The sequence below is a fragment of the Entelurus aequoreus genome, linkage group LG16 (assembly GCF_033978785.1).
Source record: "Entelurus aequoreus isolate RoL-2023_Sb linkage group LG16, RoL_Eaeq_v1.1, whole genome shotgun sequence".
NCBI lineage: Eukaryota > Metazoa > Chordata > Actinopteri > Syngnathiformes > Syngnathidae > Entelurus > Entelurus aequoreus.
The window spans coordinates 47220675-47246905 of record NC_084746.1 but is presented as its reverse complement, the minus strand read 5'-3'; the positions used below and the strand labels follow the sequence as shown (position 1 = coordinate 47246905).

General features: G+C 39.6%; 2 protein-coding genes across 2 annotated transcripts; both read right to left on the bottom strand.

The window, feature by feature from the left end:
* Positions 1–337: 337 nt before the first annotated feature.
* Positions 338–12501, bottom strand: LOC133631395 (kelch-like protein 10). Its single transcript, XM_062023592.1, has 5 exons — positions 12292–12501; positions 11680–12163; positions 9172–9783; positions 2576–2725; positions 338–885 (listed from the first exon to the last, which is right to left on the bottom strand). Exons 1-5 carry the CDS (start codon positions 12441–12443, stop codon positions 523–525), a joined length of 1761 nt encoding a protein of 586 aa, XP_061879576.1. The 5' UTR covers positions 12444–12501; the 3' UTR covers positions 338–522.
* Positions 12502–16833: 4332 nt separating this feature from the next.
* On the bottom strand, positions 16834–25390 carry LOC133631394 (kelch-like protein 10). Its single transcript, XM_062023590.1, has 5 exons — positions 25199–25390; positions 24626–25109; positions 20705–21316; positions 20486–20635; positions 16834–17352 (listed from the first exon to the last, which is right to left on the bottom strand). Exons 1-5 carry the CDS (start codon positions 25384–25386, stop codon positions 16990–16992), a joined length of 1797 nt encoding a protein of 598 aa, XP_061879574.1. The 5' UTR covers positions 25387–25390; the 3' UTR covers positions 16834–16989.
* Between the last annotated feature and the right edge of the window lie 841 nt (positions 25391–26231).

Genomic DNA, 26231 nt, shown 5'->3' with positions numbered 1-26231 from the left:
CAAAAGTTGCGAACTTTATCGTCGATTTTCTCTATTAAATCCTTTCAGCAAAAATATGGCAATATCGCGAAATGATCAAGTATGACACATAGAATGGATCTGCTATTCCCGTTTAAATTTTTAAAAAATCATTTCAGTAGGCCTTTATCACGATTTGTCGGGCCATTTCTGCAATTTGTCAGCGGTGACAATCACAATGTGTAACCTGTATAAGATGTTGGCTTAAACCGAATTAGTTTCTATGTTCCTCGAAGGCAACGTGAAGAGGACGCCTTGGAAACAGTATAGAAACCGAGTATTTATACCATGCAGGATAAAAAGCACAAATTCAGCTGTTTTTATGTATTTTATTTTTTTGATGAATGATCCAGTTGTTTAGCAAAATATCTCATTGTTCTCATGTGTCTCAGTAAAGCCTCATGATAGTTTCTTACATTTTAAGAGAAAACAAGAAAAGGCACATTTGTTTTTCAGATTATTGTTTGTAGTTGGGTAACGCACACAAAAAACCCACTCCAGGGTTTAGATGTCATCCTCCATGTCTATTGAGTCGTCTTCCAAGAAGAGCAGCGGCAGGTCGTTACGAAGCATTGTATACTGGGAAATGTTGGGTAGTCCAGACATGACGCAGCAGCTCAAAGCACTGCGGGAGAGCCCCATGTCATTGGCTGGAGACCACGTACCGGTTTTTAGGTCGTAGTACTCCACAAGGTTGGTCGTGGAGATACCGTTGTACCCCCCAGCCACAAAGAGACAATCCTCAACTACTTCAATGCCAAAGTTGCTTCTGGGGCATTGCATAGAAGGCAAACTAATCCACGTGTCCGTCTCGGGGTCGTAGGCTTCTGTGCTTGCTAGGCGGTCTTCGCCATCAAAACCTCCAACCTTCAAAGAAAAAAACCAAAATTAAGAATAATGATTGACAAAAGAAAGAAAATAATAATCATAGCGCTAACCCTAACCCAAAAGGTTAGGCTAATAAATGTTTGGTCTTAAAATTGGAACTTCGGTCAGAATTGGGGTACCCAGAGATACTTCTGAGGCTTATCCATCATATCCAAAGTATAGTACAAGCATTATTAATCCAATATACAAAACCCAAAACCAGTGAAGTTGGCACGTTGTGTAAATAAAAACAGAATACAATGATTTGTAAATCCTTTTCAACCTATATTCAATTGAATAGACTGCGAAGACAATATACTAGTATACTTTGTTTGCAAATATTAGCTCATTTGGAATTTGATGCCTGCAACATGTTTCAAAACAGCTGGCGCAAGTGGCAAAAAAGACTGAGAAAGTTGAGGAATACTCATCAAACACTTATTTGGAACATCCCACAGGTGAGCAGGCTAAACGGGTGCCGTTATTGGGTGTAAAAACAGCTTCCATGAAATAAATGCCCAGTCATTCACAAACAAGGATGAGGCGAGGGTCACCACTTTGTGAACAAATGCGTGAGCAAATTGTCGAACAGTTTAAGAACAACATTTCTCGACAAGCTATTGCAAGGAATTTAGGGATTTTACCATATCATCAAAAAGGTTCAGAGAATCTGGACAAATCACTGCACGTAAGCGGCAATGCCCGTGACATCGGTGTGTAAAGGATATCACCACATGAACTCAGGAACACTTCAGTAAACCACTGTCAGTAACTACAGTTGGTCGCTACATCTGTAAGTGCAAGTTAAAACTCTACTGTGTAAAGCGAAAGCCATTTATCAACAACACCCGCTGGGCCCGAGCTCATCTAAGATGGACTGATGCAAAGTGGAAAAGTGTTCTGTGGTCTGACGAGACCACAATTCAAATTGTTTTTGGAAACTGTGAACGTCAAGTCCTCCGGACCAAAGAGGAAAAGAACCATCCGGACTGTTCTAGGCGCAAAGTTCAAAACCTAGCATCTGTGATGGTATGGGGGTGTATTAGTGCCCAAGACATGGGTAACTTACACATCTGTGAAGGCGCCATTAATGCTGAAAGGTACATACAGGATTTGGAGCAACATATGTTGCCAAGCAACGTCTTTTTCATGGATGCCCCTGCTTATTTTAGCAAGACAATCCCAAGCCACGTGTTACAACAGCGTAGTAAAAGAGTGCGGGTACTAGACCGGCCTGCCTTTAGTCCAGACCTGTCTCACATTGAAAATGTGTGGCGCATTATGAAGCCTAAAATACGACAACGGAGAACACCTTAAGCTGTACATCAAGCAAGAATGGGAAATCATTCAAAAATGGGTCTCCTCAGTTCCCTAACATTGACTGAGTGTTGTTAAAAGGAAAGGCCATGTAACACAGTGGTGAAAATGCCCCTGTGCCAACTTTTTTGCAATGTGTTGCTGCCATTAGATTCTAAGTTAATGATTATGTGCGCAAAAAAAAAAGTAGTTTCTCAGTTCGAACATCAAATATCTTGTCTTTGCAGTCTATTCAATTGAATGTAAGTTGAAAAGTATTGGCAAATCATTGCATTCTGTTTTTATTTACGATTTACACAACGTGCCAACTTCACTGGTTTTGAGTTTCGTACTATTTAAAAGCATGTGATGGTAATGTCAGTGTGACACTTACCGCATATACATGGCCGGCATACCCAACAATGCCAATCCCACTGCGGCGGCAGCTCATATGGGCTATTGATATCCACTGGTTGGTTTCTGGGCTGTAACATTCTGCTGTTTGCAGGGACTCGTTGCCATTAAATCCACCACAAATGTAAAGCTGTGGTGAAGATAATATAAGAGATTATTATTGACCTGAAGTAAAGTATTGTAGTCTCCTGGTATCTCATAGAAAAGAGTGATACTGTAAAATGTCAAAGAAATGGCACCAAGATAAATAATCTCTAAAAACATGGTCAATGAGGATGCATGGAGGCCTACAATAAAGTCAATAATTCAAGCACATTTTTAAGCAGGATAGCAAGAGAGCAACCACCTGGCTGAGTTTCGTGAAAACAGAGTTCAAGTACAGGAAAGGACAAAGCAAATACTGGAAAGCTAAGATATGTTCAAAAGGTGCTTTCAAACAAAGTACTTCAACTTACGGGTTCAAGTGAAACCCTCAAAAATTAAAATATCAGCATAAATTCATTTGTGTCTGCAATTCAACTTCAAATGTGGAACTAATATGGGATATAAACTCATTACATGCAAAGTGAGATACGTCAAGCCTTTATTTTTTTGTCCAATTTTGATAATCATGTCTTACAGTTTTCGACAAGCCCAACATTTCAATTTGAGATGTTCATAAACTGTAAATCATAATCATCAAAATCATACCAAAATAAGGTTTGGCATGTTGTGAGGCTATGTAGTATATTACTTTCAACATGTGTACTGTATCTGCTTGCTGGAATATACAACTTCCGTACACTATTCAGTTTATTTGAGTTTCACCTGTATTTTAAGATACAGGTGAAATACAGACTTTTTGTTATGCCTTAAATTGCGGGCAACATTTGGGTTACGAGTAGAGGTGGGTAGAGTACCCAAAGATTGTACTCAAGTAAGAGAGTACCGTTGCTTTAGAATAATATGACCAAAGTAAAAAGTAGTCGTCAAAAGAATTACTTGAGTAAGAGTAAGTATTCTGTGAAAAAACTACTCAAGTAGTGAGTAGCTTGCGAGTAACTTCTGATTTATTCAGTAGTTATTGTTTAATGATTCTTGGACTACAATTGTCGTGGTGTGTGTGTGTGTGTGTGTGTGTGTGTGTGTGTGTGTGTGTGTGTGTGTGTGTGTGTGTGTGTGTGTGTGTGTGTGTGTGTGTGTGTGTGTGTGTGTGTGTGTGTGTGTGTGTGTGTGTGTGTGTGTGTGTGTGTGTGTGTGTGTGTGTGTGTGTGTGCATGCTTTTGAGTTTGTGTGTGTGTAAAACATAAAATTAATTTACACTTCAACATTTTCTCTTTAGTTGGAAGTATAATTCGTGCAAGCTGAAATGTGAACACTTCTACTGACACACATGACATATTTGTTCTTTTAACTAGTTTGAAAGTAATCATAGAAGATTAGAGATGTCCGATAATGGCTTTTTTTGCCGATATTCCGATATTGTCCAACTCTTAATTACCGATTCCGATATCAACCGATACCGGTATATACAGAGACGATTAGAGATGTCCGATAGTGGCTTTTTTGCCGATATCCGATATTCCAATATTGTCCAACTCTTAATTACCGATTCCGATATCAACCGATACCGATATATACAGTCTTGGAATTAACGCATTGTTATGCTTAATTTTGTTGTGATGCCCCGCTAGATGCATTAAACAATGTAACAAGGTTTTCCAAAATAAGTCAAGTCAAGTTATGGGGGGTGTATATCGTAGCATCCCGGAAGAGTTAGTGCTGCAAGGGGATCTGGGTATTTGTTATGTTGTGTTTATGTTGTGTTACGGTACAGATGTTCTCCCAAAATGTGTTTGTCATTCTTGTTTGGTGTAGGTTCACAGTGTGACGCATATTTGTAACCGTGTTAAAGTTGTTTATACGGACACCCTCAGTGTGACCTGTATGGCTGTTGACCAAGTATGTCAGGGTCACTGACTTAAGAATACGTCTTTGCAAGGCTTCATCGATAATTGTGATATAAATACATGTAAACGATCGGAATGAAACTCAATGTAACGGAGTAAAAGTAGCATTTCTTCTTCTCAAAAAATGTATGTATAAAAAGTCAAAAGTATGTTACATTAACACGACTCTAACAAGTACAATTTATCCAAAAAGTTACTTAAGTAAATGTAACGGAGTAAATGTAACGTGTTATTACGCCCCTCTGATTACGAGACTCAGCGCCCGGTTGAAGTAGTAATTGTCCACAGTTCAAAAAGCGACAGAATCCTGCCCTCTTACCACCGGAACTGAGAAAGTTAGTGAGAAGGAGAAAAAGCCGACAAGCAAATCAGAAAAACAAACCATTAGAATCATGTCCTACCAGTTCGCAGCTGAACCAGCGAGTCAGTCCGGCAGCTCGCAACCGATGCTGTGTTTGACATGTTTCAGTTCATTCTGTCAAGTCCTTATTTAACAAACTGGATGGTCAAGCATTACCTTTGGTACACAAACATACATATCGCCTGCTGTCAATCAACTCTGACCTCTCAGGTCCATCAATAAAAGACGGGGACCGTAACAGCAACAGAAGTCTGGTAAGGGTTAAGAAATATTATTACCGTAATTTCCGGACCATAGGGTGCACCGAATTATAAGGCACACTGCCGATGAATGGTCTATTTTTTTTAATCTTTTTTCATATATAAGGCGCACCGGATTATCGGGTACATTAAAGGAGTCATATTATTATAATTTTTTTCTAAATTGAAAATTCTTCCTTGTGGTCTACATAACATGTAATGGTGGTTCTTTGGTCAAAATGTTGCATAGATTATGTTTTACTTGAACGCTTCCGGATGCGGCGTTTTGTGGGCGGTCTTATTTACGTGGCTCACCTTCGGCAGCGTCTTCTCCCCGTCATCTTTTGTTGTAGCGGTGTAGCGTGCAAGGACGGGGGTGGAAGAAGTGTCAAAAGATGGCGCTAACTGTTTTAATGACATTCAGACTTTACTTCAATCAATAACGGAGAAGCGTCTCCTCATCCGGAAACAACAACAACAGAAAAACCGTGAAAAATGGTCCGACCGGAACTCTCTAATAACTAAAGTTCCTTGGGTGAATAATGTAAACTCACTATACCGGTATGTTTTAGCGCTTTCATGGCGAGTTTACTGACAGATATAAGTAAGAACTTTACACTACTTTATATTAGAAATGGCAACAGTTGAGGATGAATGTCACATAACAAGATAAAGAAAAAGAAGAAGCTTATCGACTACGGTGTCACCACGGACCACAAAGGCGGAGGCGCACAATTTTTCAGGATTTATGCAGATCCCAAATACAGATCAGCAGGTACCAGAAGGTAAGAAAAGTAGCTTTTGCGTAATATTGCGAAACAAAACGCCAGATATGTCTTATCTTATACACACACCATAATACTCGTATGTTGAAGCACATGGAGCGGTGCCGCTTCGTACTTTACCAAAGTCGTACTAAAACATTTTGATAGATTTTTGAGCGCCGTGTGTAATGTTCTATATTTTCAATGGAACATGAAAAATGTTGGTGTTGTTTACTTGAGTCATATTGTAGTCTACACGTATCTCTTGTGTATGCCATTATATTGCAGCCTACACTTATCTCTTATGTGAGACTGACATCTACTGGTCACACTTATCATTACAGTATGTACCAAATAAAATAGCTTCAAGGTGGGTATGCTCAACCAGTTATTCTTTACATTAGGCGCACAAGGGTGTAAGGCACTGTCGAGTTTTTGAAAAAAAAAAAGGATTTTAAGTGCGCCTTATAGTCCGGAAAATACGGTACATTATTTCATCAAACTACTGTGTTTGTAATATATGATATTGTGTCAGAATAATTGTATCTGAGTTATCACAAAACTTTGTGTTTCATTGAGTTCCCGGCGAGCAGACAAAAGATGTCTTTGATCTTACCAATCAAAAGGCTTGTAAAACTCCACTGTGTAGGATGGGAAGCGACATGAAGGTGTCTGTTTCTTTGATGTATTGTAATCCACAGGAAGATTTTGTCTTGACCCGAGATCTACAAAGCGGAGAGGAAGCAGGACCTGACGCCCCTCCAGGCACCTTTTCTTTGAACGGTTTTGTGACTAGGGCTGCAACAACTAATCGATTAAAATCGATTATAAAAATAGTTGGCGATTAATTTAGTCATCAATTCGTTAGATCTATGCTATGTACATGCGCAGAGGCAAATTATTATTTTCAAATTTTTTTTTATTTTTTATAAACCTTTATTTATAAACTGCAACATGTACAAACAGCTGAGAAACAATAATCAAAATAAGTATGGTGCCAGTATATGTTTTTTTTCCCACTAAAATACTGGAAAGGATAGAAATGTAGTTTCTCTTTTATCCGATTATTAATCGATTAATCAAAGTAATAGACAGATTAATCGATTATCAAATTAATCATTAGTTGCAGCCCTATTTGTGACCAAAGCCAGCGGCTGTTTACGACCCTCCGTCCCTTTTAGAAACAGCTGTTGCCATGTAATCAGGAAAAGTCCAAACAATCTTTCGTCAGAGCGTGGTGGGACACTGTGCAAGGGTACAGGGGCCGTATTTATCAAGCTTCTTAGAATTACTCCTAAGAAGTCTGCTAAGAGTTGACTTATGAGTAAAGAAATTCTTCGCTGAAAGCTGCACTTAAAAGTTAGTTATCAAGCGTCTTACTCACACTTTCAGCGACGTGTAGGACTGAATCTTAAGTGTCACACTCAGAGCTGAATTACGACATTACTATGTGCCGTAAACGGAATTTTAGGTGACGTCATTTCTGTGTCCATAGAAATGACCAATCACGGAAGGGAATCCCTTGTCTAAGAATAAAGAAATATCTTAGAAATATTTAAGTGGACAATGGGAGTGTATATTTTGACAATAAACTACAAAATAATACAAAACAAACAAACAATATTGGCAATGAATCAAAAATAAATGTTTCCTTTTCTTTCCAATTCATTAATTAGGCAACTAATTTGAAACTGGTGTAGTTGCTGATGAGATGACGCCCCTTATTAAATCTGTGACAAAAATAATACCCGCTCTGTCTAAACGATACCGTTTGATCAGCTGCTCGTCATCAAACAAAGCCAGGACATCCTTCCGCTCCCTGTACGTTGGCGCATGTCTCTCTCGCCTCAGTGCCACCCCCCGCTGGCAACTCCTAACCACTTAGGACACCTCTGAAGGTCTCTTAAATATCGTGGAGAGTAGGAGGGATTCTTAGACTTAAGAAAGTTGATAAATAGCTTTTATTCTTAAGTTTGAGAGTAGGACTAAATTTCGCAAATTCTCAGGACTTAAGTGTAAAATGGCACTCTAAGACGCTTGATAAATACGGCCCCTGGGGCCGTACTTATCAAGCTTCTTAGAATTACTCCTAAGAAGTCTGCTAAGAGTTGACTTAAGAGTAAATAAATTCTTTGCTGAAAGCTGCACTTAAAAGTTAGCTATCAAGCGTCTTACTCACACTTTCAGCGAAGTGTAGGACTGAATCTTAAGTGTCACACTCAGAGCTGAATTACGACATTACTATGTGCCATAAACGGAATTTTAGGTGACGTCATTTCTGTGTCCATAGAAATGACCAATCACGGAAGGGAATCCGTTGTCTAAGAATAAAGAAATATCTTGGAAATATTTAAGTGGACAATGGGAGTGTATATTTTGACAATAAACTACAAAATAATACAAAACAAACTAGTCCCCGCCGGCACTCACGCTACCGCTCCCTCTCTTCTCTCGCCCACACACTCACTGACGTCACTCACCTCACGGCCACACACATACGCTACTGTCATAACATTTTCTTTCCAATTCATTAATTAGGCAACTAATTTGAAACTGGTGTGGGTGGCTCTATATATACTAGCCCACTGCAGACACATGCAGAAATCAACAAGGAATCGAAAAGTATTAAATCTGTGACAAAAATAATATCCGTTCTGTCTAAACGATACCTTTTGATCAGCTGCTCGTCATCAAAAAAAAAAAAACATTGTTCCGTTCCCTGAACGTTCGCGCACGTCTCTCTCGCCTCAGTGCCACCCCCCGCTGGCAACTCCTAACCACTTAGGACACCTCTGAAGGTCTCTTAAATATCGTGGAGAGTAGGAGTGATTCTTAGACTTAAGAACCTTGATAAATAGCTTTTATTCTTAAGTTTGAGAGTAGGACTAAATTTCGCAAATTCTCAGGACTTAAGTGTAAAATGGCACTCTAAGACGCTTGATAAATACGGCCCCAGGTCTACGCGTTTCTCCTCAATGAGCCAAATTTTATTCTGTTTGTTTAATTCCTTGCTTCTTTATCTGTTTAATAGATGTGTCGTCAGTGTTTGAACCTGACATATTGCAATGTTTTTTAAACAATATTTCATATCTAAATTTTTGTTTGAATGGTTAGTGCTGATTTGAGATACGAGTGTTTTGAGTTACTAGCTCGTAAGTTGAGGTACCACTGTAACACACTTCTGGAAACACAAAAGGTTTAGCTGAAATCAAGACCCTGACATTTCACAAGGGCTGTGCGGACTGTTTCTTAGCTCCACCCACCTTGTCGTTGAGGGCTGTGCAGCTTGCGTCACTCCTCAGTTCGTTCATGCTGGCAATAAGAGTCCACTGGTTGGTTTCAGGCGTGTAGTATTCTGCAGTCTTTAGTCGTACTCGTCCATCATGGCCTCCGATTGCGTAGATGCATCCGTTCAGCACAGTTACACTCACGTAGCAGCGGCGATAGTGCATGGGCGCCACTTCCTGCCAAGCACGCGTGTTCAGGTCAAAGCGGCTGACGGTGTTGTAATGTTCCGTGCCGTCAAATCCACCCAGACAGTAGATGCAGTCATTGAGAAAGGCGGCACCGCAGTATGCACGGGGCTGATCCATATCGTCTAAAAGACTGACCCAGCAGTTGGCGTGCACGTCATAGGCCTCAATGCATTGTGTCGGATTGGCGCCACTCCAGCCTCCGATCGCCAACAGAATGGCAGAAGGCAGGCGAGGACGGGCGATGACATTGCAATATCCGGACACGGAGTGTGTTGTCATGTGACGAATCACTCGGCCAGCAAAAGCAACCATGTCCAGGCATTTGCTGCTGTTCTGCACCAGGTGGTTGGTCAACACGTTGATGGTGATGTACTCCTCACTCGTCAGCGCTAGACGCACCTGCAGAGAGGCGAGAAGACTGTCCTTAATTCCAGTTGATTGTTAGATAATCACACTGTCATGGTAATTCAAAATATGAGGTAGAAGAGGTAAAACTGATGTTACTTTTTAGAGTTATACCAATAACGGTAAAAAGATTGTGACATTTGATTGAAGACTGGGAGAGCAATGCAAAGGGACATGTACTTGTTTGTTTGCTTTGACCTCAGCTACCATAGCCATCGTTTGTCATGTAAAAAATACTTCAAACTTACAAGCTTCTCAACAAGTACAACCTCTTAAGACAGGGGTGTCCACATGCGGAGGCCATTTTGATATTTTTAACTCTAACAAAATATATGGATTTTGTTTGTTTTTTACCTTTAGGGCTCCCGGGGACCATAAAGGGTCTAAGTCATTAAAATGTTATAAACAAGTCAAATTATTATTTTTGTTATTTATATAACGCTTGCAGTGAATCTGTACAGTATATCAACTTCAGGTTGATATAAAGTTTAAAAAAACCAAAAGGTTTTATGCCTTTTCTGTCAAAGACAACTTAGTTTTTTATAATAAAACTGAAATATGCAGTATTTCCCCCACTGCCCAAAACATTCAGAAAGCAATGTTTGATGTGAAGTAATTAGAGCCTTAAAAATATCAATAATGCGGGACACCATTGATTTTGATTCATTATTATTTTTGAGTAGGGATGTCCGATAATATCGGCCTGCCGATATTATCGGCCGATAAATGCGTTAAAATGTAATATCGGAAATTATCGGTATCGTTTTTTTTTATTATCGGTATCGCTTTGTTTTTTTTTTTTTTGTTTTTTTTTAATTAAATCAACATAAAAAACACAAGATACACTTACAATTAATGCACCAAAACAAAAAATCTCCCTCCTCATTCACACAAAAGGGTTGTTTATTTCTGTTATTAATATTCTGGTTCCTACATTATATATCAATATATATCAATACAGTCTGCAGGGATACAGTCCGTAAGCACACATGATTGTGCGTGCTGCTGGTCCACTAATAGTACTAACCTTTAACAGTTAATGTTACTCATTTTCATTAATTACTAGTTTCTATGTAACTGTTTTATATTGTTTTACTTTCTTTTTTATTCAAGAAAATGTTTTTAATTTATTTATCTTATTTTATTTTATAATTTTTTTTTAAAAGTACCTTATCTTCACCATACCTGGTTGTCCAAATTAGACATAATAATGTGTTAATTCCACGACTGTATATATCGGTTGATATCGGTATCGGCTGATATCGGTATCGGTAATTAAAGAGTTGGACAATATCGGATATCGGAAAAAAGCCATTATCGGACATCCCTATTTTTGAGTAATCACAGTGAAAAGATAAATAAAGTCCCATTAAATATATTTGGGATCCAAAAGGTGCCCCACTCAGAAAGTGGTACATTTTTTTTTAGTTTTTTTTTTACTTTCAACACTTCGAGCTCCACTTCAGATATATCTGTCGATTTTACGTTTGAACTATTATTTTCTTTGTTTTATGCTCTTTTGTCAAATAAAACGTTGATGTTTTTGTATGGCAACCACACGATATATGCAATATTTCCCACATAAAACATTTTAAAGTGAAATATTTGAAATAATTGGAGCCTCGAATAGGTCAATAATTCATTATAACATTGATTTTTTTGGCAAAAAAAGAAAAAAGATAGACAAAAGAAAAGAAAAAAGCCTTCATGGTAGCTTTGTGTCAACATTACAACTTTTTCTAGTTAGATGTCACCTCATTCCACTTTTTTAAATGTTTTTTAAATTTTTGCAATAGCATTTCCAGAATGTGTGGCGGGCCGGTAAACAATTAGCTGCGGGCCGCACTTTGGACACCCCTGTCTTAAGACCAAAAGCGCTTGTTGACTTACTCGAGCCAGAAGGAGTGCCAGGTTTCTGCCTCGCTCCCAAGGGGCTTGTGCAACCCAGCGTAGGATGGCCTCATAAACGGTGTTTTCCTTTTTTACTATTAGGTCGTCTCTGTCAAGGATGTCGCAGAAGTCCTGCATAGAGAGTGTCCGCAGCTCATCAGAGTTTGCAACATCCTCAAAGTGGTATAGGATGAATTGGTAGGCCTTGAGCTGCAGCTCTGGGGTGTAACAGTTCTTTGTGAACTGCCAGATGCCGATGCAGTTCTCTGGGCAGAGCTGCTCTGTTAGAAACGTGCAGCAGGTTTGAACAATGGCTATCATATTGAACTCATCGGCTGCTATCAACAAGTCCTTTACATTGTCCTCTGTCACTGACACAGAGCCGGTGTATGCAAAATCAACAATGAGCTGCATTAAGTGAGCTGTCAGACCACGTATGGCATAGACCCTCTGGTCTGGGGTTGACCAACGTAGAAAGAGGGCTCTGAACATCAGGATAAAGACACAGAAGATATGATAACACTCAACATTTTAGGGGGCAGGGGAGCAGAAGAAAAACATTGTAGACTTTTTAAAAGTCCAAAGCCTTTCCTTAATATTAAGTCAACTCACCCAAAGTACGGGCTGCAGTTGCAAAGAATGATCTTATGGATGTGAAATTCTGCATCGCCAACTGTGATGATTGCATCGCTAATTCCTTTTGTGAGATGCAACTCGTTGTACACTGAGCCAGACTGGTATGAAAACTTCCCATCGTGACTCATCTTTGCCAGTTTGTTGCCATTTCTTCACACGTTTGGCTTCTGCCCAGTCTGAGCGCGAGCTACATACTGCGGAGCTGCAGGGGACGATTGTGCATGATGGAGGCGTTCCGTGTCATCAGCAGATACATCATCTGCATCATCAAGGCTCTAAGCGCTTTGATTTTAAAAGAAAACATCACTGGCTGTTTTCAGTCCAAACCCCTAATTGTTCGATTTCTAACTTGGTTTAAAACACTGGTAATTATTCAGCAACACACATTTTTCCTGCATTTCTAATTTGGTTTAAAACACTAGTAATTATTCAGCAACACACATTTTCCTGCGTTCACAAACTAATTTCCTCATCATATGCGAGCACCTTTTTCCAATTAGCATTGCTAAACAACTTTCCCTTGCCCAGATAAGGTCAATTCATTGAATAAATTAATTCAAGATTCGTCACTTACCTACACAACATATTCCTGAGTACTGTACACAAGACTATCTAATAATCACACCCAACTTGAAGTGAGGGTTTCTTGAGAGTTGAGAACAATTAAAAGAGAAAGTAATCATTTATAGTTGACACAAGAGCTCTAAAATAAAAATAAAACGGCATGGATAAATTCCTGCAAGTCTGATTAAACCAACAGTTAATTTATTCTGCAATCTGAAGAAAAACTAATGGCAAATAAGAGCCTTCATAGGTGTTGACGCACTGCACCGCCCCTTTAGTCAGAATCAGGTTTCTTGATACAATTTTTTACTTCCACTACCGATATTGGAGATTTGGGTTTTAGCTGGTATCCAATTTGATGTTAGCACAAATTATACATTTACTATTTGAAGTGTGCAATGTTAGAAATGGCTTGATCAAGTGAAATTACTGAGAACGGCGGTAGGTATGAAAAGCACTAACCTATTTATTATTAACCGTCTGGAATGGACTTATGCTGTCTTTTAAGTTGAAGTGAAGTGATAATTGTTTATTTTTATGGTCCGAGAGCCAGCTCCAGCTCGTAGTGCCCAAGACCAGACTTAAAACCAGGGGAGACAGGGCCCTTCTCTGTGGTCGGCCCTAAGCTCTGGAGCACTCTGCCCCTCCATGTTCCAACTGCTCCCACGGTGGAGTGTTTTAAATCTCGTCTTAAGACCCACTTTTATTCTCTGGCTTTTAACACTACGTGAGTTGTGTGGTCTTCTGTTGTCCTCTGTGTTTTTAAAATTTGGATTTCTATTTACTGTTTTGACTGGTTTCACCCTTTAAAATTGTTTTTAATCGTATTTATTTTATATTGGTTTTATATTGGATATATATGTATTTATTTTTGTTGTGCAACACTTTGGAAACATTTTGTTGTTTAAATGTGCTATATCAGGGGTCACCAACGCGGTGCCCGCGGGCACCCGGTAGCCCGTAAGGACCAGATGAGTAGCCCGCACCCGGTAGCCCGTAAGGACCAGGGGCCGTACTTATCAAGATTCTTAGAATTACTCCTAAGAAGTCTGCTAAGAGTTGACTTAAGAGTAAATAAATTCTTCGCTGAAAGCTGCACTTAAAAGTTAGTTATCAAGCGTCTTACTCACACTTTCAGCGAAGTGTAGGACTGAATCTTAAGTGTCACACTCAGAGCTGAATTACGACATTACTATGTGCCGTAAACGGAATTTTAGGTGACGTCATTTCTGTGTCCATAGAAATGACCAATCACGGAAGGGAATCCGTTGTCTAAGAATAAAGAAATATCTTGGAAATATTTAAGTGGACAATGGGAGTGTATATTTTGACAATAAACTACAAAATAATACAAAACAAACTAGTCCCCGCCGGCACTCACGCTACCGCTCCCTCTCTTCTATCGCCCACACACTCACTGACGTCACTCACCTCACGGCCACACACATACGCTACTGTCATAACATTTTCTTTCCAATTCATTAATTAGGCAACTAATTTGAAACTGGTGTGGGTGGCTCTATATATACTAGCCCACTGCAGACACATGCAGAAATCAACAAGGAATCGAAAAGTATTAAATCTGTGGCAAAAATAATATCCGCTCTGTCTAAACGATACCGTTTGATCAGCTGCTCGTCATAAAAAAAACAACATTGTTCCGTTCCCTGAACGTTCGCGCACGTCTCTCTCGCCTCAGTGCCATCCCCTGCTGGCAACTCCTAACCACTTAAGACACCTCTGAAGGTCCCTTAAATATCGTGGAGAGTAGGAGTGATTCTTAGACTTAAGAACGTTGATAAAAAGCTTTTATTCTTAAGTTTGAGAGTAGGACTACATTTCGCAAATTCTCAGGACTTAAGTGTAAAATGGCACTCTAAGAAGCTTGATAAGTACGGCCCCAGATGAGTAGCCCGCTGGCCTGTTTTGAAAATAGCTCAAATAGCAGCACTTACCAGTGAGCTGCCTCTATTTTTTAAATTGTATTTATTTACTAGCAAGCTGGTCTCGCTTTGCTCGACATTTTTAATTCTAAGAGAGACAAAACTCAAATAGAATTTGAAAATCCAAGAAAATATTTTAAAGACTTGGTCTGACAAAGAAACAGAACAGATTTGGTGTCCAGTTCAAAGTGGGACATGATTTATTTAAAAATTTTAGAGTTGACTTTTGTATTTTACATGAGTTATTATTTGCACAAACATGGTGCAAAGTAATTCATGATTTGTTAAAAAATGTTAGTGGCTAGCTAGTTAAAATGGGATATTGTGATTTCACAAGACTGTCTTAGAAGTGATCATTTGAAAATGTTCAATTTGAAAAATGTGCACTTAAAGAAAATATAAAAATAAAGTGTTGCATATTGATATTTATCTGTTTCTATATATATTTATTGTGAGAAATCATTAAGATGATCAGTGTTTCCACAAAGATAAATATCATTAATTATTAATAATAACATAGAGATAAAGGTAAATTGAGCAAATTGGCTATTTCTGGCAATTTATTTAAGTGTGTATCAAACTGGTAGCCCTTCGCATTAATCAGTACCAAAGAAGTAGCTCTTGGTTTCAAAAAGGTTGTTGACCCCTGTGCTATATAAATAAAGTGGTTTGGATTGGATTATTTGGTGACACCTAGTGGCCACGATAATTAAATTAAACTCATGACGCAGTGAGTTAAAATGATGCAGACTGGATACTGAATACTTTCTAATATGCTTCTTCCTTGGAGACTATGTATGTGTAAGTAATAAACTATAATTATTTGATACTAGTTTATATTAACCTATGTGTTTTATATTGCAATATTGTTCAATTAAAGTGACTTACAACTAATACCGAGCTTGGGTGCTATCATTTGCTTAGCCGTTGTGTATACCATGTGTACCATGTTTACCTTTTGTAAATGACTTGACTAAAATACAAGATGAAACCAACCTTGTGTACTTATTGGAGGACATTTGGATGTTAACTGGCTGTCCAGCTTCGCACAATTATACAGGTACATGCTGCAGAACTGCTCGGAGATTGTAGCGGCAAGCTGATATCATTTCATAATTTTATGATTATATATTTTTTTGCTCGTACAAATCAAACCGCATTAGAAACAAGGTGTCTACAACAGGAAGTGAACGCCCTGGACATCACTTAAACCTGACGTGCAACCCTTGTTTTGCCTTAATTTTTAAAACATTTAAAAATTGAAATGACCGATAAACATATTTCAACACTCAAATAAAGGTAATGTGGCTCTTAAGGAAGAACAATATTTAATGTTTTCTCTGCCAAGTATATCGTGTGTCTGTTTATTTATCCAAAATAAAACTTGGTTAAAAGATCTCAATGTGTGTATCAGTACTTTTTGAGCACATTCAACAATGCTATGATAATGATAACCATAATGTGGTCACAATAACTGATATGAAATGTTCATATTGTTACATGCCTAATCCAATGTGACTGATGTAGTCCACTACAAAGTCAAGTTCAACATCTCCCATTTGCTTCTGGAGCTCAGTTCTATGTGAAATGACCTTGGAAGATGCTATTGCTAAGCACGGTTAATGACGTATCTGGAAAACTGGAAATTCAAGAATGAGAACACTTCGGCACTGGAAGGAAAGTGCTTGACATATCATCCATGAAGGATTAAAATTTGAAGGTATTTTACTTGTGGAAATGGATGGGTTGATGAACGTAGATTACAACTCCGGGTTCTGAGGGATGGTCTTTTTATCTCAGAAATATGGCTTCATTTTCAGAGGTCTAAAAATAACTGCGGTTCTGGTTTGTTCCTTGAAACCTTCTCAATGAAGTCTTGTAGTGTACCATGAACGAGATGTATTAAAAGACTGAAAAAGCATTTCAGAATTAAAAAGTCTTTATTGACCTCTAGTGGGCATTCTGCATCACATTAAACAGATAAATAAGGTGTATACCAAAATATGTATGAATCAGTGCGGGCAATTTAGTTATTTTCTCTGGTTTTCCTGTTATGCATTTCCTTTTATAATAATAGATCTATTTTACAGTTTATTGGAGTTTTCCGTTTGTTTGAAAAGCTGGTTCAGGTTCACTTTTTTGGCAGCACAAATAATTACTCTACAATTTAGATGTCCTCCTCTATATCCATGATATCATCTTCCAAAAAGAGCAGTGGCAGATCATTCCGAAGCATAGCATATTGGGCCATGTTGTAAAAGCCAGTCATCACGCAGCAAGTCAAGGCGCTACGGGAGATCCCCATGTCGCTGGCTGCAGACCAAATACCAGTTGTTAGGTCGTAGTACTCAACAAGCTTTGTTGTAGAGATGCCATCGAACCCTCCGGTGACGAAGAGACGATCCTCAACTACTTCGATGCCAAAGTTGCTCCGGGGACAATCCATGGGGGCCAATACAAACCAGTTGTTAGTCTGGGGGCTGTAAGCCTCAGCAGTAGTCAGACGTGTTTGACCATCATAACCTCCGACCTTTAGGAGCAAAAACAAAATGGAGAGTGAAATATTCAGAGACCGTACAAAAAGTTTCCTTGGATCATTAGAGCAGGGGTCACCAACGTGGTGCCCGCGGGCACCAGGTAGCCCGTAAGGACCAGATGAGTAGCCCGCTGGCCTGTTCTAAAAATAGCTCAAATAGCAGCACTTACCAGTGAGCTGCCTCTTTTTTTTTAATTGTATTTATTTACTAGCAAGCTGGTCTCGCTTTGCTCGACATTTTTAATTCTAAGAGAGACAAAACTCAAATAGAATTTGAAAATCCAAGAAAATATTTTAAAGACTTGGTCTTCACTTGTTTAAATAAATTCATTATTTTTTTACTTTGCTTCTTATAACTTTCAGAAAGACAATTTTAGAGAAAAAATACAACCTTAAAAATTATTTTAGGATTTTTAAACACATACACCTTTTTACCTTTTAAATTCCTTCCTCTTCTTTCCTGACAATTTAAACCAATGTTGAAGTAAATTTATTTTTTATTGTAAAGAATAATAAATACATTTTAATTTAATTCTTCATTTTAGCTTCTGTTTTTTCGACGAAGAATATTTGTGAAATATTTCTTCAAACTTATTATGATTAAAATTTTTTAAAAAATTATTCTGGCAAATCTAGAAAATCTGTAGAATCAAATTTAAATCTTATTTCAAAGTCTTTTGAATTTCTTAGAAACATTTTTGTTCTGGAAAATCTAGAAGAAATAATGATTTGTCTTTGTTAGAAATATAGCTTGGTCCAATTTGTTATATATTCTAACAAAGTGCAGATTGGATTTTAACCTATTTAAAACATGTCATCAAAATTCTAAAATTAATCTTAATCAGGAAAAATTACTAATGATGTTCCATAAATTATTTTTTAAATTTTTTTCCAAAAGATTCGAATAAGCTAGTTTTTCTCTTCTTTTTTTCGGTTGAATTTTGAATTTTAAAGAGTCGAAATTGAAGATAGACTATGTTTCAAAATGTAATTGTCATTTTTTTGTGTTTTCTCCTCTTTTAAACCATTCAATTAAGTGTAAATATCATTAATTATTAATAATAACATAGAGTTAAAGGTAAATTGAGCAAATTGGCTATTTCTGGCAATTTATTTAAGTGTGTATCAAACTGGTAGCCCTTCGCATTAATCAGTACCCAAGAAGTAGCTCTTGCTTTCAAAAAGGTTGGTGACCCCTGCATTAGAGGAACATCTTTCACAAATAAGTGGTGAAGATTTTAGCCGATTACACCTATTTGACCTGCAGGAGACATGATTGATACCACCATGTGTCGCTGTAGACATGGTATCTGTAAAGCTGAACTTTACAGTGGGGTTTTATGGACTGCAGTTTTGCCAGAGCAAAGGTGTCAAAACATTACCTCTTAAACCCTGGGCTTGAGAGGCTTGCTAAAAAAAGACATATCCAAATTATTATTAAGACCTAAGTGGATTATCTTGGTATCAAAGTTCGGAAGACTGACAGTTCCTGTTTATATGCAATGTACACTTGGTTTGTCATTTAATTTGTGAAATTATTAACGACATTCAGTGGTACCTCAGTATACGGGTGGCCGAGCTTACGTGTTTTTCAGGATATGAGATGTCTCTCTATTTGTAATACTTTCGGTTGCGGGAAAAATCCGGTTACGAGCCTCGGCACCGCATATCTGCCGTAGCGAATGTCACAGTAAACATCCGGGCTTACTCTGTAGTATGTGCTTATAGCTCGATATCGAATTGGTGAAAAGGTTTGAGCATAGCACTGCTAGTCTGCATCATACTAAAGCAGAATGAGTCGATAAAGCGAGCAAAGGACGTTAAAATAATATGTAAATGTGGTACGTGTATCCATTAAAATATGGAGAAGTTACTGATGGTGTTTGACAGAGAAGCTCTGAAGAGAAATTCTAAAAGTCGGCCCTATCTCCAATGCTTTACATTATTATTACATTATTTCATAGAACTACTGTCGTTTGTAGCACATTATATTAGGGATGTCCGATAATGGCTTTTTGCCAATATCTGATATTCCGATATTGTCCAACTCTTTAATTACCTATACCGATATCAACCGATACGATATAAACCGATACCGATATTTACAGTGGTGGAATCAACACATTATTATGCGTAATTTGGACAACCAAGTATGGTGAAGATGATAAATAAATTAAAAACATTTTCTTGAATAAAAAGAAAGTAAAACAATATAAAAAGTTACATAGAAACTAGTAATTAATGAAAGTGAGTAAAATTAACTGTTAAAGGTTAGTACTATTAGTGGACTAACAGCACGCACAATCATGTGTGCTTACGGACTGTATCCCTTGCAGACTGTATTGATATATATTGATATATAATGTAGGAACCAGAATGTTAATAACAGAAAGAAACAACCCTTCTGTGTGAATGAGTGTAAATGGGGGAGGGAGTTTTTTTTTGGGTTGGTGCACTAATTGTAAGTATATCTTGTGTTTTTTATGTTGATTTAATAAAAAAACAAAACAAAACAAAAAACACAGATACCGATAATAAAAAAAACGATACCGATAATTTCCGATATTACATTTTAAAGCATTTATCTGCCGATAATATCGGCATCTCTACATTATATTGTATTGTTTTTCATACAATACTTATTATCTAAAAAGTTAGTTATTCTGTTAAGAATTCATGTTCAAATGTAACTGTTTAAATTGATTGATTTGAATTAATTTCTGTTTTGCAATACAAGTTCTTCAAGGCACAAGTTGCGACACAGAACCTATTAAACTTGTATCCCGGGGTACCACTGTGTTCTGGTCGCGGGCTGCTTAGCCCATTTAAGTACTCGTGGTTTGAATTGTCTTTTTTTCTCTTCTGTTCTTGGTTTGGTTGAGCTTATATCTGACATGTTTGTATTTACGTGGATGAAAAGTTACCCAATTGTTGCATAGCATAGAAACACAAATGCAACCACACTGTACAAGGGTCCGGTGGTTTTAACCCAAAAATAACTAGGACCTGGAAAAAAAGACAACTAGATTCATTGTAGATGTTTGCTCCTTAGCCAGTATGTTTAGACAAACCATTGATAGACCACTGCTGCACAAACCTACAAGAGGTATTGCATTATGCTACTTACTGCATAAATGTGGTCCGCAAACCCAATAACTCCAATGCCACTGCGACGACTGCTCATTGGCGTTATCATTGTCCACTCGTTGGTCTCTGGGCTGTAAGATTCTGCAGTTTGCAAGGGTTCGTTTCCATTAAAACCGCCACAAACATATATCTGGAACCAAAAGGAGAGCACGACAAAGCAAATATGATACTTCAGAACACACTTTTTAGGTTCCCCCACCTTGTCGTTGAGGGCTGTGCAGCTGGCGTCGCTCCTTAGTTCGTGCATGCTGGAAATAAGAGTCCACTGGTTGGTTTCAGGTCTGTAGTATTCTGCAGTCTTTAGTCGTACTCGTCCATCATAGCCTCCTAATGCGTAGATGCATCCGTTCAGCACAGTTACACTCACGTAGCAGCGGCGATAGTGCATGGGTGCCACTTCCTGCCAGCTGTGTGAGGTCAGGTCAAAGCGACTGACGGTGTTGTAATGTTCCGTGCCATCGAAGCCACCCAGACAATAGATGCAGTCATTGAGAAAGGCGGCACCGCAGTAGGCGCGAGGTTGTTCCATATCTTCTATAAAACTGATCCAACTGTTGGCGTGCACGTCGTAGGCCTCGACGCAATGTGTTGGATTTGCGCCACTCCAGCCGCCGATCGCCAGTAGGATGGCTGAAGGTAGGCGAGGACGGGCCACCAGGTTGAAATATCCAAAAACAGAGTTTGTTGTCATGTGACGAAGCACGCGTGTGGCAAAAGCAACCATGTCCAGGCATTTGCTGCTGTTCTGCACCAGGTGGTTGGACAGCACGTTGATGGTGATGTACTCCTCACTTGTCAGCGCTAGACGCACCTGCACAGTGGCAAGACTGATATTTAAGATATTAAGAGATCCCTGTTTATTTCCATAAGTATGTAACATAATACTTTAGGCCTTTATAGTTGGTTTGAATCTTAAAGGCCTACTGAAATGAATTGTTTTTATTTAAACGGGGATAGCAGATCCATTCTATGTGTCATACTTGATCATTTCGCGATATTGCCATATTTTTGCTGAAAGGATTTAGTAGAGAACATGGACGATAAAGTTCGCAACTTTTGGTCGCTGATAAAAAAAGCCTTGCCTGTACCGGAAGTAGCGTGACGAAAGGCTCCTCACATCTGCACATTGTTTACACCAGCAGCGAGAGCGATTCGGACCGAGAAAGCAACGATTACCCCATTAATTTGAACGAGGATGAAAGATTCGTGGATGAGGAACGTGAGAGTGAAGGACTAGAGTGCAGTGCAGGACGTATCTTTTTTCGCTCTGACCGTAACTTAGGTACAAGGGCTCATTGGATTCCACACTCTCTCCTTTTTCTATTGTGGATCACGGATTTGTATTTTAAACCACCTCGGATACTATATCCTCTTGAAAATGAGAGTCGAGAACGCGAAATGGACATTCACAGTGACTTTTATCTCCACGACAATACATCGGCGAAGCTCTTTAGCTACGGAGCTAACGTGATAGTATCGTGCTTAAATGCAGATAGAAACATAGGAAATAAACCCCTGACTGGAAGGATAGACAGAAAATCAACAATACTATTAAACCATGGACATGTAACTACACGGTTAATGCTTTCCAGCCTGTCGAAGGTTAACAATGCTGTTGCTAACGACGCCATTGAAGCTAACTTAGCTACGAGACCTTGACAGAGCTATGCTAAAAACATTAGCTATCCACCTACGCCAGCCAGCCCTCATCTGCTCATCAACACCCGTGCTCACCTGCGTTCCAGCGATCGACGGAGCGACGAAGGACTTCACCCGATCATAGATGCGGTCGGCGGCCCGGAGACGGAGGAAGTCAAGGTGAGGTCAGCGGCTAGCGCGTCTGCTATCCATCTCAAAGTCCTGCTGGTTGTGTTGCTGTAGTTTGCCGCTAATACACCGATCCCACCTACCGCTTTCTTCTTTGCAGTCTTCATTGTTCATTAAACAAATTGCAAAAGATTCACCAACACAGATGTCCAGAATACTGTGGAATTATGTGGTGAAAACAGAGCTTTTTGTATTGGATCCAATGGGGTCCGAATACTTCCGTTCACTCCGTGACGTCACGCGCAAACGTCATCATACCGAAAAACCGGAAGTTTCGCAGGAAATTTAAAATTGCACTTTGTAAGTTAACCCGGCCGTATTGGCATGTGTTGCAATGTTAAGATTTCATCATTGATATATAAACTATCAGACTGCGTGGTCGGTAGTAGTGGCTTTCAGTAGGCCTTTAAAGCGTATTTCTCCCTACCAGACCATGGATGGTACTCAAAAATATGTTATCCTAGGCCATGTCTCAATTGCTGTAGTGAATATCTTTGCAACTGTTTAGCTACATGCAGATTTCCACCAAACAGTAGTTTGGTTCAGATTACAACAATATCTATTGAATCAAATCTTAGCTGGCTTGTGTACAATGGAGCTAAACACACTGCTATCCAGTGGTCGAGAGAGAGTAGTTTTTTTCGTGTTAATGACTTAAAGGCCTACCGAAATGACGGGGATAGCAGATCCATTCTATGTGTCATACTTGATCATTTCGCGATATTGCCATATTTTTGCTGCAAGGATTTAGTAGAGAACATTGACGATAAAGTTCGCAACTTTTGGTCGCTGATAAAAAAGCCTTGCCTGTACCGGAAGTAGCGTGACGTCACAGGTTGTGGAGCGCCTCATATCTGCACATCGTTTACAATCATTCCCACGAGCAGCGAGAGCGATTCGGACCGAGAAAGCGACGATTACCCCATTAAATTGAGCGAGGATGAAAGATTTGTGGATGAGGAAAGTGAGAGTGAAGGATTAGAGTGCAGTGCAGGACACCAGTATGTATCTTTTTTTGCTCTGACCGTAACTTAGGTACAAGGGCTCATTGGATTCCACACTTTCTCCTTTTTCTATTGTGGATCACGAATTTGTATTTTAAATCACCTCGGATACTATATCCTCTTGAAAATGAGAGTCGAGAACGCGAAATGGACATTCACAGTGACTTTTATCTCCACGACAATACATCAGTGAAGCACTTTAGCTTCGGAGCTAACGTGACAGCATCGTGCTTAACTGCGGATAGAAACAGAAGAAACATGCCCCTGACTGGAAGGATAGACAGAAGATCAACAATACTACTATTACTTCTACTCTCAGGGGACACTGAACTAAACCCTGGACCTGTAACCACACGGTTACCTGGCGAAGCCTAGCAATGCTGTTGCTAACGACGCCATTGAAGCTAACTTAGCTACGGGACCTCGACAGAGCTATGCTAAAAACATTAGTTCTCCACCTACGCCAGCCCTCATCTGCTCATCACCAACCGTGCTCACCTGCGTTCCAGCGATCGACGGCGCGACGGAGGACTTCACCATGATCATCGGTGCGGTCGGCGGCCCGGAGATGGAAGACGTCAACCCAGACACCGGTGAGGACAGCGGCGCGGCGGCGGACGGCGTGGTGTTGCTGTAGCCAGCTGCTAATACACCGATCCCACCTACAGCTTTCTTTGCTGTCTTCATTGTTCATTAAACAAATTGCAAAAGATTCACCAACACAGATGTCCAGAATACTGTTGAATTTTGCGATGAAAACAGACGACTTAAGCTGGCCACCGTGCTGTTCCAAAATGTCTGCTACAATCCGTGACGTCACGCGCAAACGTCATCATACCGAGACGTTTTCAGCCGGATATTTCCTGGGAAATTTAAAATTGCACTCTATAAGTTAACCCGGCCGTATTGGCATGTGTTGCAATGTTAAGATTTCATCATTGATATATAAACTATCAGACTGCGTGGTCGGTAGTAGTGGCTTTCAGTAGGCCTTTAAGAAAGGAAAGGGAAGAAATCCAGACTTGTGTCGGAGAAAAATTGACGACAGAAAATTTTAGCACTCTACATACGTACAAACTTGGCTGCTGCTGTAGAAATGCAAAGGTAATCTGGATTTACCAATACGTACCATAAACCAGATTGCTTGGTGGAAACATGGCTTTCTTTGCTAAATGTCTTGTGGTCCTATTGTTGATTATGTAACTTATAACATTTAGTTAACTTAGTTAGATCAATAATAATTAGTTGATAAATAATAGTTAATAAGTCCAAAGTGATTGTTGACTTACTCGGGCTAGGAGTACCGCCAGGTTTCTGCCACGTTCCCTTGGTGCTTGTGCAATCCAGTGGAGGATGGCCTCAAAAACCGTGTTTTCCTTTTTCACTATCAGGTCGTCTCTGTCAAGGATTTCACACAAGTCCTGAATAGAGAGTTGCCGCAACTCATCAGCGTTTGCAACTTCCTCAAAGTGGTATAGGATGAATTGGTAGGCCCTGAGCTGCAGCTCCGGGGTGTAACAGTTCTTTGTGAACTGCCAGATGCCGATGCAGTTCTCGGGGCAGAGCTGCTCTGTTAGAAACGTGCAGCAGGTTTGAACAATGGCTGTCATGTTGAATTTATCAGCTGCTATCATCAAGTCTTTTACATTGTCCTCTGTGACCGACACTGAGTCGGTGTATGCAAAATCAATGAAGAGCTGCATTAAGTGAGGGGTAAGCCCATGTATGATATAGTCCCTCTGGTCTGGGGTAGACCATCGTAGGAAGAGGGCTCTGCGCAACAGGGTAGAAACACAAAATGGGATTTCAGTTGAGAACATTTACTGAGGAACTATTTTGACCCTGAGAGTAGATTGACTCACCTAAAGTATGGGCTGCAGTTGCACAGGATGATCTTATGAATGTGAAACTCTTCATTGTGAACTTTGATGACTGCATCGCTAAGTCCTCTTACTAGACGCAGTCCGTGGTACACAGAGCCAGACTTGTATGGAATTTTACCATCATAACTCATCTTGAATTTGTTGCCATTTCTTAACACTTTTGGCATCCGCGGAGTCTCAGCAGAAGTCACATAAGCCACGGGGGGAATCTGGCATTACATCATTCAGACATTCTGTGTCAAAAGCCACCACCGCCATCAGGGGCCACATCATCAGCATCATCAAAGCACCTCTACCTTAATGTTAAGAAAATCATCACTGGGTTATGTCGTTCCACACCCAAAACCTACTTGTCTAACCAGGAAATGTAATATTAAAATCTTCTCAAGCACCACATTGTCACTGATCACAGTTTTTATGTACACTATATTGCCCAAAGTATTTGGCAACCCATCCAAATGATCGGAATCAGGTGTCCTAATCACTTGGCCCGGCCGCAGGTGTATAAAATCAAGCCCTTAGGCATGGAGACTGTTTCTGCAAACATTTGTGAAAGAATGGGCCGCTCTCAGGAGCTCAGTGATTTCCAGCGTGGAACTGTCATAGGATGGCACCTGTGCAACAAATCCAGTCGTGAAATTCCAAAGTCAACTGTTGGCTTCATTATAAGAAAATGGAAGAGTTTGGGAACAACAGCAACTCAGCCACCAAGTGGTAGGCCATGTAAATTGACAGAGATGGGTCAGTGGATGCTGAAGCGCATAGTGCAAAGACTTTCTGCACAGTCAGTTGCTACAGAGCTCCAAACTTCATGAGACCTTCCAATTAGCCCACGTGCAGTACGCAGAGAACTTCATGGAATGGGTTTCCATGGCCGTGCAGCTGCATCTAAGCCATACATCACCAAATCCAATGCAAAGCGTGGGATGCAGTGGTGTGAAGCACGAGTTCCCTGGAGTGATTAATCACACTTTTCCCTCTGGCAATCTGATGGACGAGTCTGGGTTGCCAG

Coding starts and splice junctions, on each gene's coding strand:
- LOC133631394 (XM_062023590.1), bottom strand. CDS start 25,386: ATGCCAAAAGTGTTAAGAAATGGCAACAAATTCAAGATGAGTTATGAT. Junction 25,110..25,198: donor AACTGCAGCCCATACTTTAG/GTGAGTCAATCT, acceptor CCTGTTGCGCAG/AGCCCTCTTCCTACGATGGT. Junction 17,353..20,485: donor TTGCGGACCACATTTATGCA/GTAAGTAGCATA, acceptor TTGCTCCTAAAG/GTCGGAGGTTATGATGGTCA.
- LOC133631395 (XM_062023592.1), bottom strand. CDS start 12,443: ATGAGTCACGATGGGAAGTTTTCATACCAGTCTGGCTCAGTGTACAAC. Junction 9,784..11,679: donor TGGCACTCCTTCTGGCTCGA/GTAAGTCAACAA, acceptor GCCTCTCTGCAG/GTGCGTCTAGCGCTGACGAG. Junction 2,726..9,171: donor GCACAGCCCTCAACGACAAG/GTGGGTGGAGCT, acceptor TCTTCACCACAG/CTTTACATTTGTGGTGGATT.